The sequence below is a fragment of the Oryctolagus cuniculus genome, chromosome 1 (assembly GCF_051225735.1).
Source record: "Oryctolagus cuniculus isolate XC-2025 breed Fujian yellow rabbit chromosome 1, ASM5122573v1, whole genome shotgun sequence".
Classification (NCBI taxonomy): domain Eukaryota; kingdom Metazoa; phylum Chordata; class Mammalia; order Lagomorpha; family Leporidae; genus Oryctolagus; species Oryctolagus cuniculus.
In genome coordinates this window covers 115,334,424-115,351,457 of record NC_142867.1, presented here as the reverse complement: position 1 = coordinate 115,351,457, position 17,034 = coordinate 115,334,424, and the positions used below count along the sequence as shown (strand labels likewise).

Genomic DNA, 17,034 nt, shown 5'->3' with positions numbered 1-17,034 from the left:
TCTCCTGGTATCCCATGGGGTGCAGGGCCCAAGTACTTGGGCCATCCTCCACTGCACTCCCTGGCCACAGCAGAGAGCTGGCCTGGAAGAGGGGCAACTGGGACAGAATCCGGCGCCCCGACCGGGACTAGAACCCCGTGTGTCGGTGCCGCAAGGCGGAGGATTAGCCTAGTGAGCCACGGCGCCAGCCCATCTTCTCTCTCTAACTCTGCATTTCAAATAAATGTAATAAGTCTTTTTTTTTTTTATTTGACAGGTAGAGTTTTAGACAGTGAGAGAGAGACAGAGAGAAAGGTCTTCCTTCCGTTGGTTCACTCCCCAAATGGCCGCTATGGCCGGCGCTGCACTGATCCAAAGCCAGGAGCCAGGTGCTTCCTTCTGGTCCCCCATGGGGGTGCAGAGCCCAAGCCCTTGGAACATCCTCCACTGCCCTCCCGGGCCACAGCAGAGAGCTGCACTGGAAGAGGAGCAGCCAGGACTAGAACCCGGCGCCCATATGGGATGCTGGCACTGCAGGTGGAGGATTAACCAAGTGAGCCACTGCACCGGCCCCCTGTAATAAGTGTTAAAAATGAATCAGTAATCCTGTAGAGTAGGGATTGCTTTTCCAATTTAGAGATGAGGAAATCAAAACTCAGAGGTGAGGCAGCTTTTGAGCCAAGGTTTGAATCTTGAGCTAACATCCTTCATGCCTGATGATGATGGCTGCTTTACTCCCCAGTTCTCTGCATTGTTCTGTTTTTTACAGACAGAAGCTGCTAGGAGCAGTGACTGTTTGATATTTCTCTAAAATTCATTCCTTGCAGAAAGAATTACAGCATAAGCATGAAATGTAGTGGCTTAATGTCAATTCTCACAACAGCACTACAATGCAGGCAAAGGACAGATATCTGCTCTTCTGCTGTTAATGAGAATACTGAGGGGGCCGGCGCTGTGGTGCAGCGGGTTAAAGCCCTGGCCTGAAGCGCTGGCACCCCATATGGGTGCCGGTTCTAGTCCCGGCTGCTCCACTTCCGATCCAGCTCTTTCCTATGGCCTGGGATAGCAGTAGAAGATGGCCCAAGCCCTTGGGCCCCTGCACCCATGGGGAGACCTGGAAGAAGCTCCTGGCTCCTGGCTTCAGCTTTGGCACAGCTCCGGCCGTTGCAGCCATCTGGGGAGTGATCTCTCCCCAGATGGAAGACCTCTCTCTCTGACTCCACCTCTCTCTGTAACTTTGTCTTTCAAATAAATAAAATAAATCTTAAAAAAAAAAGAATACTGAGAAAAGTAGGAAAAGGAGAAAAGTTACTAGAAGAAATTCCTCCTGAATTAACGGTAGAATTAAGATCAAGTTAAGGAACTTGCTTCATTTTATCCTTCAGACTGGAAGTTAGCACCTAGAAGCTTTGCCCATGTTCTTATCTTTGGTGAAATGATTGTCTAGACAGCATTTGGTAAGGTGATAGTGGTAAGACTTATCTGCAGCCTGTTTAGAAACAAGTGTCTCCGATTTTAAAGATATATCTATCATTTGTCTTTCTCTTAAGATACGTGTTTATGAGTCAGTGTTCTTTACCTCTTACAGTATCTTAAAAATTATGATGAAATGTGGTATGACTTTAAGCATAACGTATTGGATATCCTAAGAACAGTATTTGTTCTTGCCCTCGAGAATTTTGTACCCGGCTGCTGATCAGACTGATCCCAATTATAGATGCTCAAGTTGCAAGTGGAAAGGGCTACATTTGAGACATAGAATAGAAGCTGCTTCCTTTTCTCTTTGCTGCATGCTTCGCTTTTGGTTTGCAGGCCCAGTTATCTTGCAGTCTTATGTAGACCCCCTGTTTAATTTAGAAACAGGAAATCATTGTAGAAAGGAAGAATAACCCCAGTGAGAAGCCACAGGCCCACCAAGCTTTGCTTCAAATGTAATGCTTAAAAATAGTGTTAATGTGTCTAGCCTTGTTAGAGGGTGAAAGGGGAGGTTGCTGTGTGTGTTTTGGTGGCCTACCTTTCAAGGAAAGTTGCCCATGATCCTCTTATTGACATTGGAAACTCAGTTGTCATTCAAGAATTTTCTCTCACCTACATTTGGAGGAAGACTTTCCCATTTGTTGTGAGAGGGGTGAGGCCTGAGGCATCCGTCTTGCTCACCACTTCCTCCCCTGTAGGCTCTGAACACCTATGTGTCCTCATCCGCCCATAGCCCTTGCTATCTAGACCCCATGTGCCAAGTTCCTTGTTTTTCCCAACTGTTTCTCAGAGTTCTTCTCTGCAAATTAGCTCTGCCTGTCCCCACACATGCTGAGCAGAGAGAGTTTCATCATGACTGGCATTTCTCCTGTGGTGTTGCCACTTCCTGCTGGTAGGCTGTGCTTACTAAGTGGATTTATTGACTTTGACACTTTATTATTATTGCCACAACTGGATTTATCCATCCAAGCATGGGCCTGTGTTACTAGACTGCTAGTAGGGCCTGGTGTTATAGATTGTGACTGGTTTATATAGGGAAGAGGAACCCATGATCAGCATCACCACGTTCCATCACAAATCCTGTAAACTAATTATCCTATCAGTGGATGGTTTCATGCTAAGGCACAGGTGGTTAACTCTCAAGCTAACAGACAAGCAACAGCCACAGCCACCCACTAAAACACACATGGATAAAACCAGTGTAGTTCTTAAGAGTCCCCAGTCTAAGATTTGGGGTGTTGCTGTGTGCAGTCTTTACTACAGGTAATCATAGTAGACTGGAAAAAAAATTCTGTGACTTAATAGCCCATTATTGCATGCAATAAATGTAAAACCAAAGCAAAGACAGTCTTGCAGGGCCGCAAAACTCAGCATGTCCGTCTGGAACTCCTTATCTCTACTGCCCTCTGAGTTTCATCCATGTCTAATACAGGTATGTCACGTGCCCCATTCTGATGGTTTTTATATTCATTAATGTTATCATCAACCACTGAATAACAGATGCTAGACAGGTGCCCAAGCCTCTTTTCTCTCCAAGATGTCTCTTTTCTCAACTTATTCCTCTTCTTCCAATACTATTGCTGCCTCAGTTGAGGCCTCCATCATTTCTTTCCTGAGCCATTGTAATAACTCCCTTTTAGTCTCTCATCCCTCTAATTCATTATCTGCATCTGCTTTTAGGATTACGTTTTAAAAGCATGAATTTGAGCATACCTTTCCCTTCATTAAAATATTTTTTACAGCTCTCATTAACTGTAGGAATCAGGCCAAAACTCCAGGTGACTGGACTCACCCTCTCCAGTGCCATCTGCTGATGCTCCCTTCCAGATACTCGGTACAAATGACCACTTATATTTCTAGAAAGTTCCAGGCTCCGGGAGCTACTTTGCCTTTTGTCCATGCTGCTCTCTTGCTCTACATGGCCTTTCTTAACTCCTTCAAGACTCAACTTGAAAACTCAACTCAAATTATCCTACTTAGGAAAAATTCCAACCTGGCCTCAGCATCCCCATGATGACTTACTGTCCCCCTTAGATTCCCAAAGCCTTTGAATATACATCTGTAACTAGCACTTAGTACTCGCTTTTTAATTATGTGGTCACAGGTGCATCTCAATGGATAGATTACAAATTCCTCATGGAAACGTTGTTGGCTGTTCATTCATTTTATATTCCCAGGACATAGCTCAAAGTAAAATTTGAGGTATTGGTTGAATTAACGGATGAAAAATGAATAAAGGTATATATTCAGGGATAAACATTTTAGCAGGTTGCTAACTTTCCTCTGTAATTTTTACATCAAATAATAAAGACTAGAGCTAAATTAAAACCAGAGACACACAAAAAGCTAATTCTTGAACCAGAGTCCTATTTACATACCATTATGTGGTATGAAGCAAAACTCACTTTCACTATGGACCATTACAAAAATGATTTTCATTATTTTTAGATAGAACCAATAGAAAAAACTTACATGTGTGAAAATAAATCATATTTGTCAAAATCAAATTATTTCTAGCCCTCCATAGACTCAAAGAAGCTATCTCAACAACATGATTTTGTCCTGGTCAGAATGATTGAAAGAACTACTCAGTTTTCAATTTTCCTTTGTGTTTTCTGTATCCTGCTCTTCGCTAAATAACCAAGATGGACAGTTTAACATTTGGTGGATTTGACATTTCCATTATCCACAGTCTAGGTAAATGGAATGCATTTTGAAAAATTTTTCTTTTTATTGTGTTTTACCCATTTCAGGAACTATTTATTCCAAGACTAGCCTTGGCAAGAGAGCAGGCTTCAAGGTTATGGTTTGTGTGTGTGCAAATACTTGGCAGTCCCTGGAGCTGCAGAGCTGAAGCAGTCACAGTGATTTCTCTGTAATTTAATTTGCTAAAGTGAATAACCATTTTGCATTCTGCCAAAACTGATGATGTGCTGCCTTTTTATTGATGAGAAAGCAGCATGGTCAGCTCCTTCTCTCCTAGGGGCTCTGATGGGCCTGGACAGGTTTAGAGTACAGTCAGCGATTGAGGGTGGGTGCCCTCTGGGTGGCTCCTTGGATTGGTTTTGAAATTGGATTTTTCAATATTGAATCTCCCACACAATATCAGCTGGTGGTTTTCAAACTTTTGATCCGCATCAAGAAACTCATTTTTGAAAACAACCCCATACACACACACTCCAATGTTAATAAATATTGGGAGATAACACTTCTGCCGTGTGCTGTATAGGCTGAAGTTTTTGATCCATTCTAGTTGTTCAAAGTTGGTCAGATTATGTAACATCTTTTAACTTCAGTTTTCTCATCTGTTAATTGGGGGTATCAATCCTGCCTCAGTAATTTTGTTAGAATTAACTGTAACTCACACAAAGTACCTGGTATTGTGCATGACACAGTAATCCCAGTTTATATAAATAGTATTTGAGTAATTTATGTTCTAGAAGACTTGCTTTAGGTTTAGCATAAAACCTGACTTTTGCTGTTATAAACTTACTTTTATGAGATATTTTTCTATGAGGCAATGACTAGAAATAAAAATGACTTGAAATAAAAATTAAGGCCCGTTTAAAACTCTAAACTTTGGCGTAATCGAGACCATTGTCATTTTAGATGTCTAAATGCACTCTTTCTGAATGTATTAGCTATTCTCTAAGCCACTCATTGGAGAAACTAATATTATTCATTACCAAAATTGAATCCTTGTTAAGTGCCTCAGGGACTGGGGACCAAAAACGAAGGCACTAATTGAAGTGTGTAAAATAAGAAATTGAAGTGCTGCAAAGACTAGACAATCGAGTCTTGTAAAATAGCTCCTTTAGATGCCATTCTGCAGTGAACACAAATTTGGAAGAAGGAGTGTGGTTCATGGAACAGAACCACAGATTCGATACGAGGGAACAGACATACTCACAAAGAGGTCAGCAGTGGGTTTCTGAGCGGTTGTTCTTGCTGGAGTCTGGTACAAGCTGTAATCGGGCACTTAGGGACTCTGGGGTCTGCTTCCTGCATCCTTGTCCCAAGGTTACTACCTTGTCCCTTGTCCCAGATAGTAACAACTCTACCTGAGCTAACATGGGAACTGTGTCTTTCTTTAATTTTCAAAATGTAATATTTGAATAAATGTCAGAGATAAAATCATAGCAAAGTATAAGGTATACTACTTCTTTAAAATAAGCATAGTTTCCCTTGGACTCACAAATATCTCTGAACTAAATAGAGTGCTTTTACATAGACAGTTGATGCTTACAGAAATCCAGGCAGATCAAACATTGTTACCATCTTCATTTTAAGGAACTGAATTACTAGGCTAATACTTATACGACAAGGAAGTTTTAACATCTAAAGCTGATGTCTGTCAACTGATATAACCTTCAAAGATGAATAAACTGTACTTTTCCATAACCCGGATCCCACAGAGACACACACTACAGTGATCCTTCTGTATCCTTTAGCAACTGAACAAGAGATTAAATAAATCGGTACCATCCCTTAGATGTGTGATTGTGCTGTGGCTACAAGTTATTAGCAAAGTTACCTGGGTTGTCTTCCATAGCAGGTCCTCCATGAGCGCAGTTGCTTGAATTACAGACACCTTGGGCAAAACGTTAAGTTACCTGAGCAACGAAAAGATTTGCTCTGAGTGCTTACCTTGCACGGGGAGCCAGGACAGCAAGCTCACCACCCTCCACCACATACTGTGCTGTGCTGCTGTGACACTCTGTCCACTTCCTCTGGATTCTGAAATCAGTGGAGAGGAGCAGTTTCTTTTGAAGAGGGGAGGCGGTGGCTCTGTGACCTCACGTGTACCAACTCCCCAGCTGCTCTGGGAGCCCCCTTTTAGTTAACTACCCCCAAAACACTTCCTGGCGGAACATTTTGGAGACTACGTATGTCACCATGATTATAGAGGTGTGAGTTGTGTGTTGGTGACAAAATTTGTTCTACCACAAGTGGGCAGTACTGGTAGGTCAACCAGTTGTGAGGTTTTGGGTGAGAAAGAGTGGGAGAGATCATAAAACATCCCTGTGTGGTGATGTCAACCTTTTACTTTTCTAGTTTACTAGATTATTTAGATGATTTTTGCTCAATCCTTGTGAATATTCATTTATATATATTTTAAAGATGTATTTATTTATTTGAGTCAGAGGCACAGAGACAGAGAGATAGAGAGAGAGAGAGAGAGAGAGAGAGGGAGAGAGGGAGAGAGAGCTCTTACATGCCCTGGTTTACTCCCAGGTGGCCACACTGGCCAGCTCCTCCTGGCTCCTGGCTTTGGATTGGCACAGCTCTAGCCGTTGTGGCCATTTGGGAGTGAACCAGTGGATGGAAGACCTCTTTCTCTCTCTCTGCCTCTGCCTCTCTGGAACTCTGCCTTTCAAATAAATAAATAAATAATTTTTTTTAAAAAAAAATAAAGAATTAAAGAATTTGCCTGAAGTGACATAGTAAGTCAGATGAACTGAGACTACAAGTTAAGGCTTTTGTCTTTGATATCTATATAGAGAAATCAATAATTCTTTTTTTTTTTTTTGACAGGTAGAGTTAGAAAGAGAGAGAGACAGAGACAGACAGAAAGGTCTTCCTTCCATTGGTTCACCCCGCAAATGGCTGCTATGGCCAGCGCTGCACTGATCCGAAGCCAGGAGCCAGGTGCTTCTTCCTGGTCTCCAATGCGGGTGCAGGGGCCCAAGCACTTGGGCCATCCTCCACTGCCTTCCTGGGCCACAGCAGAGAGGTGGACTGGAAGAGGAGCAACTGGGACTAGAACCCGGCACCCATATGGGATGCTGGCACCACAGGCGGAGGATTAACCAAGTGAGCCACATGCCGGCCCCTGAGAAATCAATAATTCTATATAATCATGGTAGTATACATAATTACTATTATATAACATAATTACTATTTTATATGTATATTTTAAAAGATTTATTTATTTGAAAGTCAGAGTTACAGGGAGAGAAGGAGAGAAGAGAGAGAGAGAGAGAGAGAGAGAGAGAGAGAGAGAGGTCTTCCATCTGCTGGTTTACTCCCCAGATGGCTGCAGTGGCTGGCGTTAGATCAGGCCAAAGCCAGGAGCCAATAGCTTCATTTTGGGCCATCTTCTGCTGCTTTCCCAGTCCATTAGCAGGTGAGACAGAAAGTAGTGCCCATATGGGATGCCGGTGTTGCAGGTGTCAATTTTACCAGTTGTGTCACAATTCTGGTCCCTATTATATATATGATATATACTATAATTGCTGTCATATGTATAATTTAAATCAGTAATTAAACTGCAAACAATTAGGTAAATTACAATATAATTTAATTAAGTGGTAATTAAATATATTTATTTTTTTATCCATGGGGTTCCCTCCAGACACTTCCAGTTTTTATAGTTAAGCCTCCTTGGGTGTAGAAGCTATGGCTTTCTTGCGAATGTCTTCTCCTTATTTTGGGGTGATGTTTTATTGTTGCGCCTTGTCTCCTGCTCCCTTGATAACACCACAGGAAAGTGAGGGTGATATCTCCTTCAGCCTCCTGTAGAGGGTGTGGGTTGTCCATGGCTACTTAATAATATCTTACATTTCCACGAGAAGAATGCTATTGTCTGTAGGATTTTCTGACACCGCCCGTCAAGGCTTGGGAGGATGGCAATTTATTTCCAGGAGTCGGCAATGAGTCTATGCATAAGAACCGGTAGATTTTCCAGATCTTGAGCTTATTATCTAACCCCAATGTATAAGGAAGTGAAAAGAAATCACTTCTACAGAAACAAAAGTAAAGGGGTCCTCCTGGCACTTCTCACTGCAAGCCAGTGGACCAGTTTCAAATTAAATTCTGCTAGGGGTCCGGAGAAGGGCCATCTTGCCTATCACTTTTCCAGTTGTTTCCTGTAATCTTGTAAGTGTATTAGAATGCATAGAAACACAGGTGGGAATAGCAGAAGGTATACAGGTCTCCGATGACCAGAGAATCAACCTACATTTACCGTGTGGTCTGTTCCCCACATCTGCTGATTGCATGGGGTGCTGGTGCAACACCTGGGAATCAAAGGGCCTTCTGTCTGCGAGTTGGTGCCCGTGAAATTCACCAGGTGTTGACTTAGCTGGAAACAGCCAGGTGATTGCTTTCCATTTCATTCTCCTACTAAGACACACACTTGATTTTGTTTTCCTTCTGCTCAAAAACTTACAGGGATTCCCTTTTTCCTGAAGTCCAAACTCCAGCAGCTCCTTCAAGGCCATTCACACCTGCCCCCAAGCACTTTTTCAGTCTCCTTTTCTACTCCTCCTCAAATACACCCAAGCTGGGCCAGCGCTATGGTTCAGAGGCTTAAAGCCCCAGACTAAAGCACTGCCATCCCACATGGGCGCTTTGGGCCCCTGCACCTGCATGGGAGACCCAGAGGAAGCTCCTGGCTCCTGGCTTTGCCCTGGCTCAGTCCAGGTTGTTGCGGCCATTTGGGGAGTGAACCGGAGGATGGAAGATCTCTCTCTCTCTCTCTCTCTCTCTCTCTTCTATCTCTCTGTAACTCTGCCTTTAAAAACAAACACCCTGAGAAGATTGCTTGCTTGCCATATGTCAAGCATATGAGACAATTTCATAATTATAGTTTTCACAGCTCTTTCCATCTAAAATGGGCATTTCTAGTCTTCTTCCAAGGCCCAGATCAAATGTAGCTTTTTCTCAGAGAGACGTGGAACCTAAGGATGAGGAGCAAAGACTCCAGAACCAGTCCTGCATTCAAAGCCTCAGTTTCCTCACCTGTGAAATGGGTATAACGACAGCACCTACTTGTGTGGTATTTGTAAGAGTTTTAAGAGTTAACATAGGGGCTGGCACTGTAGCAGAGTGGGTTGGGCTGCCACTTGTAGTGCCAGCATCCCATATGGGCACCGGTTCAAATCCCAGCTGCTCCATTTCTGATCCAGCAGGTGGAAGACCTCTCTCTCTGCCTCTCCTCTCTCTGTATAACTGACTTTCAAATAAATAAATAAATATTTTGTAAAAAGAGTTAATGTAATTAGTGCCTGGCATACAGTATGCATTATGAAGACTTAGCTGTTACTAACCTTCAGTCTCCCAGAAAAATCAATTTTCGGTTCTTCTTTGCTCCCGTAATAGTTTCCTTATCTCTCTTACAAATTTTTCTTCTGATTTGTATTGTATTTAACTTGCTATCCATCTGTCTCTCTTGCTAGATTCTGAGTTTACCAACAACAGAATTCGTTTCCTATTTGTTATTTCCAAGGCCGGACACAGACCTGTTCATGGTAGGGTTGATTTTAAAATATCTTTATGGAGTTATTACTGACCTAATGAACTGTACATACTTATTAAAGTGTATAATTTGACAAATTTTGATGCATGTGTGCACCATCAAGATAGTGAGCATATCTGCTGTGCTCTGAAGTCTGTGTTCGTCCCAGATTCGTGCTTCATTGGACTTGATCCCCAATGGGACACTACGAGGAGGCAGCTCTTTGGGAGGGCCTGAGGCCAGGAGAGTTTTTTTTTTTTTTTTTGACAGGCAGAGTGGACAGCGAGAGAGAGAGAGAGAGAGACAGAGAGAAAGGTCTTCCTTTTTCTGTTGGTCCACCCTCCAATGGCCACTGCAGCCAGTGCACCGCGCAGATCCGAAGCCAGGAGCCAGGTGCTTCTCCTGGTCTCCCATGTGGGTGCAGGGCCCAAGCACTATGGGCCATACTCCACTGCCTTCCCAGGCCACAGCAGAGAGCTGGACTGGAAGAGGAGCAACCGGGACAGAGTCCAGTGCTCCGACCGGGACTAGAACCCGGGGTGCCAGTGCCACAGGCGGAGGATTAGCCTATTGAGGCATGGCACCGGCCAGGAGAGCTCTTCTTACAAAAGTAGCCAAGAGGTCTGGTCAGCCCCATGCTTTCAGCCACGTGAGGATGCAGAGAAAACACCCATCTGTGAGGAACAGGCTCTCACCAGGCCCAAATCTGCCAGCACCTTGACCTTGGGCTTAACCTCCAGAACCATGAGCATTAAATTCTGCTATTTGTAAACTCCCCTGTCTAAGGTACAAGCAACCCGAGTGAACCAAGACAGCACCCATCATCCCCTGATTTTCTCCCTGCTTGTTACAATCCTCTCTCCCACCCTGGGGCACCCTCTGGTCTGCTTTTCCTTCAGGGTTTAGGGTTTCTGGTGAGTGGGATCAAACAAGGGTTTCACTTCCTTCACTTGGCATAATCATCTTGAGATTCCTGGGTGATAGAGAGATGTGACAAGAGGTCATTCCTCTCTGTTGCACAGTAGTGATTTATTACATGAGCATTCTTCAGTTTGCAGTTAACTTGTAGATGGGCTTGTTTTCCATAGCATGGTTTTTAGTCGTTGCTTATTTAAACTGAATGTAGAGGGGCTGGCACTGTGGCATAGTGCATAAAGCCTCTGCCTACAATGCTGGCACCCCATGGAGCGCTGGTTCAAGTCCCAGTCACTCACTTCTGATCCAGCTCTCTGCTATGGCCTGGGAAAGCAGTGGAAGATGGCCCAAGTCCTTGGGCCCTGTACCTGTGGGAGACTCAGAAGAAGCTCCTGGCTCCTGGCTTCAGATTGGGCCAAATTTGGCCATTGTGGCCATTTGGGGAGTGAACCAGCAGATGGAAGACCTCTCTCTGCCTCTGTTTCTCTGTAGCTCTGCCTTTCAAATAAATAAATAAATCTTTTTTTAAGATGTATTTATTTATTTGAAAGGCAAGGTTACACAGAGAAAGGAGAGGCAGAGAGAGGGGTCTTCCATCCGATGGTTTATTCCCCAGATGGCTGCATCGACCGGAGCTATGCCGATCTGAAGCCAGGAGCCAAGAGCTTCTTCCAGGTCTCCCACATGGGTGCAGGGGCCCAAGCACTTGCGCCATCTGCTGCTGCTTTCCCAGGCCACAGCAGAGAGCTGCACTGGAAGAGGGGCAGCTGGGACTCAAACCAGCGCCCATATGGGATGCTGGCACCTCAGGCCAGGGCGTTAACCTGCTGCGCCACAGCGCTGGTTCCCTAAATACATAAATATTTTAAGATAAATAAATAAATAGAATGTAGAGGAACTTTAATAAATGGAATTTGGTATGTTCCCTTATCTTCTTTTAATTTTTTTAAATTTATTTATTTATTTATTCTGAAAGACAGAGTCAGAGAGAGAGAGAGAGAGGTCACATCTGTTGATTCACTTCCCAAATGCCTGCAACCGCTGGAGCTGGGTCAAGTTGAAGCTGGGAGCCGTGAACCCAATCCAGGTCTCCTATGTGTGTGGCAAGAACCTAACTACATGAACCATTCCTACAGAGGTCTCCCTAAGCAGGAAGCGGGAATCAGGAGCTATAGGTAGACATCGAATCAAAGCACTCAGATATGGGATGTGGGCATCCTAACCCCTGGCCTAATTGCTAAACCAAATGCCTGCCTTACACATTTATTTTTATGATACTTTAACTCAGAGAAAAGACCAGGGTTAGTAGGGGTGGTTCATTTAAGTGCTCGCTCTTCAGCGGCACTCAACGTGGATATTCGGGTGCACTGTCCAGGTTCCCCCTTCAGCATCAAGCCACTGACTCTCCCAGCATCTGCAAGGACAGGACATGTCTACTGGATCCTTGCCTGGAAGCTGCCATCAGTGGAAGAGAATCAGCTCACTCCAAGACCACTTTCCCCGTGGGACAGCCATGGCGGCTGTGTAAAAGTCCATCCCCCCCTGCCTCAGTGTAGAGCAGCTCTGGAGGGAAAGGCTCCTGCCCTGGGCTCCCTAAGGGATCAGGAGCCGCTGAGATCATGGGCGCAACCACGGCAGCTCAGCTTCCTTCTCTGCCCATCTTGCTTCTTGTTCCATCCGATCCGGCTTTCTTGGCTCTGAGAGTACTTCCATATACGAATCTCCAGCTCAGCATCTGTTTCCCAGGGGACTGGACCCATAACAGCACTTGAAGTAGGCTGTCAAGGAGTGAGTGAATGAGTGGATTCCCATTTGAGATGTAAATGCTATTTTTTTTTTTTTTTTTGCTATGGAATCTAAAAGGATGCTTGATTTGCAGTGTTGCCGGAGCATTAAAAAAGAGGAAATGGGGCAATGGTGAGTATATTTTATTCACCTGCGGGTATGATATGAAATTCAACTGGTTGGAAACCCTGACAAATATCTGAAAGCCCACTGGACTCCAGGGCTATGCGCAATGTTGGGCGGAAATGCTGCGAGGCGGCCCCGGGGGTGATAAGGCCTGTGGTTTGCACAGTCCTTTCTCCTCTCTCATTCCCCTGGGGGTGTTCCCCCGGGGGTGTACAGAAAGGGGAGGGCAGCAGACTGTGGCTGCTCAGGGGGTGGAGAGGAAAGAGGAGGCTGGACTGTAGCGGCCACAGAGCGACCTTCTGTCTCTTTTCGAACGGAAACCTGCCTACTGACCACCTTGTAGGTGTGAGGCCTCATAACTCCATGGGGAAAACAAAAAGGAGTTCCCTCTGCCCTGCTTGCTTCCTAGCTGGGACTCCCATAGGAGAGAGAGAGAGAGACTAATGGGGTCATTCTCCGTTAGAGGTAGTTTAGAATTCTGATCAATGACCTTTTAGAGAAGCAACATGGCAAAGCAAAGGGCACTTGGGACTCCAGGGGTGGCGATTTTGGGGGGCTTCAGTGGCAAATATATGGGGAGACAATTATAGGTAAGGGCTGGTCACAAAGCTTGGTACTCCCATTCCTCCTGTGCTATCTCCGAGAGCCTGTGTTGTCTCTGGCTACGTTGTCTCTGGATGTCAATCCTTGCGCTTCCTGCTGACAAAGGGAGGGTGGATGTCTCTGAACATTTACGTTCTGCTTTTAGACAGACAGGGGCAGGCAGAGAGCTTTCTTTTTTTTAAAGTTAATTTTTCACAGGAACATGTTTGGTCTTCTGATGATCAAGCACATTTTATTTTTTTTTTAAACTTTTATTTAATGCATATAAATTTCCAAAGTACGACTTATGGATTACAATGGCTTCCCCCCCATACCGTCCCTCCCACCCACAACCCTCCCCTTTCCCACTCCCTCTCCCCTTCCATTCACATCAAGATTCATTTTCGATTATCTTAATATACAGAAGATCAGCTTAGTATACATTAAGTATGGATTTCAACAGTTTGCTCCCACACAGAAACATAAAGTGAAAAATAATAGATGATTTTTTTAAATGATGATGAAATCAGAGCAGACCTATTGTCATGTTTAATCTCAGTGAGAGTCAAGTTGGGAATTGATAATTTCTTTCTTTTTTTTTTTTTTTTTTTTTTTACAGAGGATCAGTTTAGTATGCATTAAGTAAGGATTTCAACAGTTTGCACCCCCATAGAAACACAAAGTGAAATATATTGTTTGAGTACTCGTTATAGCATTAAATCTCAATGTACAGCACATTAAGGATAGAGATCCTACATGAGGAGTAAGTGCACAGTGACTCCTGTTGTTGACTTTACCAATTGACACTCCTGTCTATGGCATCAGTAATCTCCCTATGCTCCAGTCATGAGTTTCCAAGGCTATGGAAGCCCTCTGAGTTCTATTTTGTTTTATTAATATTTATTTATTTGAAAGTCAGAGTTACAGAGAGAGAGAGAGAGGAGAGGGAGAGAGAGAGAGAAAGAAAAAGAAAGAGAGAGAGAGACAGGTCTTCCATCCACTGGTTCATTCCCCAATTGGCTGCAACAACTGGAGCTGCGCCGATCCAAAGCCAGAAACCAGAAGCTTCTTCCAGGTCTTCCATGTGGGTGCAGGATCGGAGGTGGAGAGCTGGATCGGAGGTGGAGCAGCCAGGACTTGAACCGGCGCCCATATGGGATGCCAACCAGGAAAGCTGGTACTACCAGGAGAGGTTTTTCTGGACTTCTGAGGCTGCAGCCTGGGAACCAGCAGCAAATAGGAGAAGAAATAAGGCTTTGGGCCCAGCGCTGTGGCGCAGTAAGTAAAGCTGCCGCCTGCAGGGCTGGCATCCCATATGGGCACTGGTTTGAGTCCCGGCTGCTCCATTTTCGATCCAGCTCTCTGCTATGGTCTGGGAAAGCAGTAGAAGATGGCCCAAGTCCTTGGGCTCCTCACCCGCGTGAGAGACCTGAAGGAAGCTCCTGGCTCTTGGCTTCGGATCGGCGCAGCTCCAACTGTTGCTGCCATTTGGGGAGTGAACCAGCAGATGGAAGACTTTCTCTCTCTCTCTGCCTCTGCCTCTCAAATAAATAAATAAATATTTAAGAAAAACAAAAAGCCTTCATAAAGCCGCAGACTTCAGGTCTGGAGCCACACTAGGGGAGGAGTGCCTGGAAAAGCAAAGGGACAGCTGGCTAGCACTGTGGGCTCTCTCGGAATTCGGGTGATGGCCAAGTGGACCTCGGTGCTTCAGGTGGTGGTTCCTGCTTGTTCAGGGCCTGGGTTTCCTGGAAAAATCCTCAGTATCAGACCAACATCAAGGTGTCACCTACAGTGGACAGAAGCGACCTCACGAACCTTGGGACCATGGATCCTGTGGGGCTGGCTGCACCGCTCCCTCCATTTAGAGAGTGAATCTTAGTAAGAGATGGATGTGCAAAGAACCTTTCGGCTAAAGAGACTGAGAGGCTGGGGAGGGGGGGAGTAGGATTGAGGGTGCCTAGCACCAGCATCAAAGGCACGAGGGGCTTGTGTTCACCGCGGCCGCGGGTCTGCCCACCCCCTCCACTTCCTGGCAAGCCTAATGTCAGTTCTCCGGCCTCCTCTGCTGGAACCCACTCGGTTCTTTCCACCTGGGGGATGCTGAATCACTAATCACTCTGGCTTCCTGACACCCCCTTGCTTATTCACTGAAAGCAGCTCCCGTGTGGTCATCTGCTCAGGGCCTCCTGTCTGAGCATCCTACCTAAGATAAGAGCCCCCGCTCTTGTCCCTCCTGAGGTTTCTCTCTGCCGCGGTGCCCACGTTATTTCCTAAATGGCTTCTCTCACAGTCATGATTGTCTTGTCTATGCAAGTACTCTTGGTCTGTCTCCTTACTCCATGAGCGCAGAGGCCCAGCTGTTTTCTCTGTCACCGTGGCTCCAGCCTGTCCCCCTGCTAGAGACAGGATGTCCAATAAATATGGTAGAATGACGAATAAATCCATGACTTCAGTATTTCAGTTTCTTTCAGACAATGAGTTAATAACACCTGATCTCCTTGCCTTGTAAAGTTGCTGTGAGGGTCAAATGGGAATCTTTTTAAAGAATTTAAAAATTCATTTAGTTTTAAAAAGATTTATTAATTTACTTAAAAGCAGAGTTACATAGGTAGAGAGACAGAGAGAGAAAGAAAGAGAGGGTGCTTCTATCTGGTCCACTCTCCAAATGGCCGCAGTGGCTGGGGCTGGCCCAAGCCAAAGCCAAGAGCCAGGAGCTTCTTCTGGATCTCCTATTTGGGTACAGGAGCCCAAGAATTTGAGCCATCTTCTGCTGCTTTCCCAGCTGTGTTAGCAGAGAGCTGGATAGGAAGAAGAGTAGCTGGACTTGAACTGGAGCCCATATGGGATGCTGGTGCTGCAGCCAGCAGCTTTACATGCTGCACCACAGCGCTGGCCCCTACTTATTTATTTTGAAAGTCAGAGTTACACAGAGAGAGGAAGAGACAGAGAGAATCTTTCATCCACTGGTTCACTCCCCAGATGACTGCAACAGCCAGCACTGGGTCAGGCTGAAGCCAAGAGCCAGGAGCTTCTTCCAGGTCTCCCATGTGGCTGGCAAGAGCCCAAGCACTTGGGCCATCTTCCAATGCTTTTCCAACTGGATTATCAGGGAGCTGGATAGGAAGTGGAGTAACCGGGACATGAACTGGCGCCCATATGGGATGCTGGCATTACAGGCAGTGGCTTTATCCACTACACCACAGTGCTGGCCCTGAGAATATGTCTGTCATTAGGACAGACTCCTAGACAAACCACAGAACTCATCCAGTACCCTCTCTTTTGCCTCCTCCTCTTATTACAGGTGACTGATGGGGAGAAGAGTAAGGTGACTCCTGTATAAATGAGGTCATCTTGATTTCTTGCCCTTGAAATTCCCCAGACAGTGGAATGACTAGATGTGAGATTGTGTCCTGGTTGTAGCCAAATCTGTCATCCTTTTATTGTCATGTATTATTGTGTGTAGTAATAGGAATTTTATATTCATTGTCCTATTTGATTGGCACAGCCATGCTGGCAAAAAAACATTATGGTGCCCATTTTACAGGTGGAATGAGCTTCAGGGTTCTAAACAGTAGCTAAACCAAGTTCCAACCCAGCTCTATCTGGCAACTGGAAATGGGGCTTCGTGTGGGGCTGTTCTCCGGAGCGACACAGACCTACTTAATTGCCCCAGACACAATGGAAACCAATAATTCAAGTGGTCCATGACACCTTTTCATGGTGAAGAGCAAGTCCTGTGGATTTCACTACTTTTTTTCTGGAAAAATGGAATGTTCTTTTATAGGAGGAGATTGTTTTTTTAAGTCTTCGACTTTCAAAAGAAAACCAAACACCACACAAGGCATTTTGCTGATTTAAGCATCAGTAAATCCAAAGTACACAGATTTCATTTTCTCTGGTTGTGCAGGCAGCCCTTGCACGCATCACAA

At 45.0% G+C, this 17,034-nt stretch overlaps 1 protein-coding gene across 1 annotated transcript in view; it reads right to left on the bottom strand.

Annotated features, from left to right (window-relative positions):
* CRTAM (cytotoxic and regulatory T cell molecule) overlaps window positions 1–6,396 on the bottom strand; it is a 30,392-nt gene extending 23,996 nt beyond the window's left edge. Inside the window, exon 1 of the mRNA XM_002708347.6 lies at window positions 6,103–6,396. Coding sequence (XP_002708393.3) covers window positions 6,103–6,148 — 46 coding nt within the window. The 5' untranslated portion in view covers window positions 6,149–6,396. The remainder of the gene's footprint in view (window positions 1–6,102) is intronic.
* Between the last annotated feature and the right edge of the window lie 10,638 nt (window positions 6,397–17,034).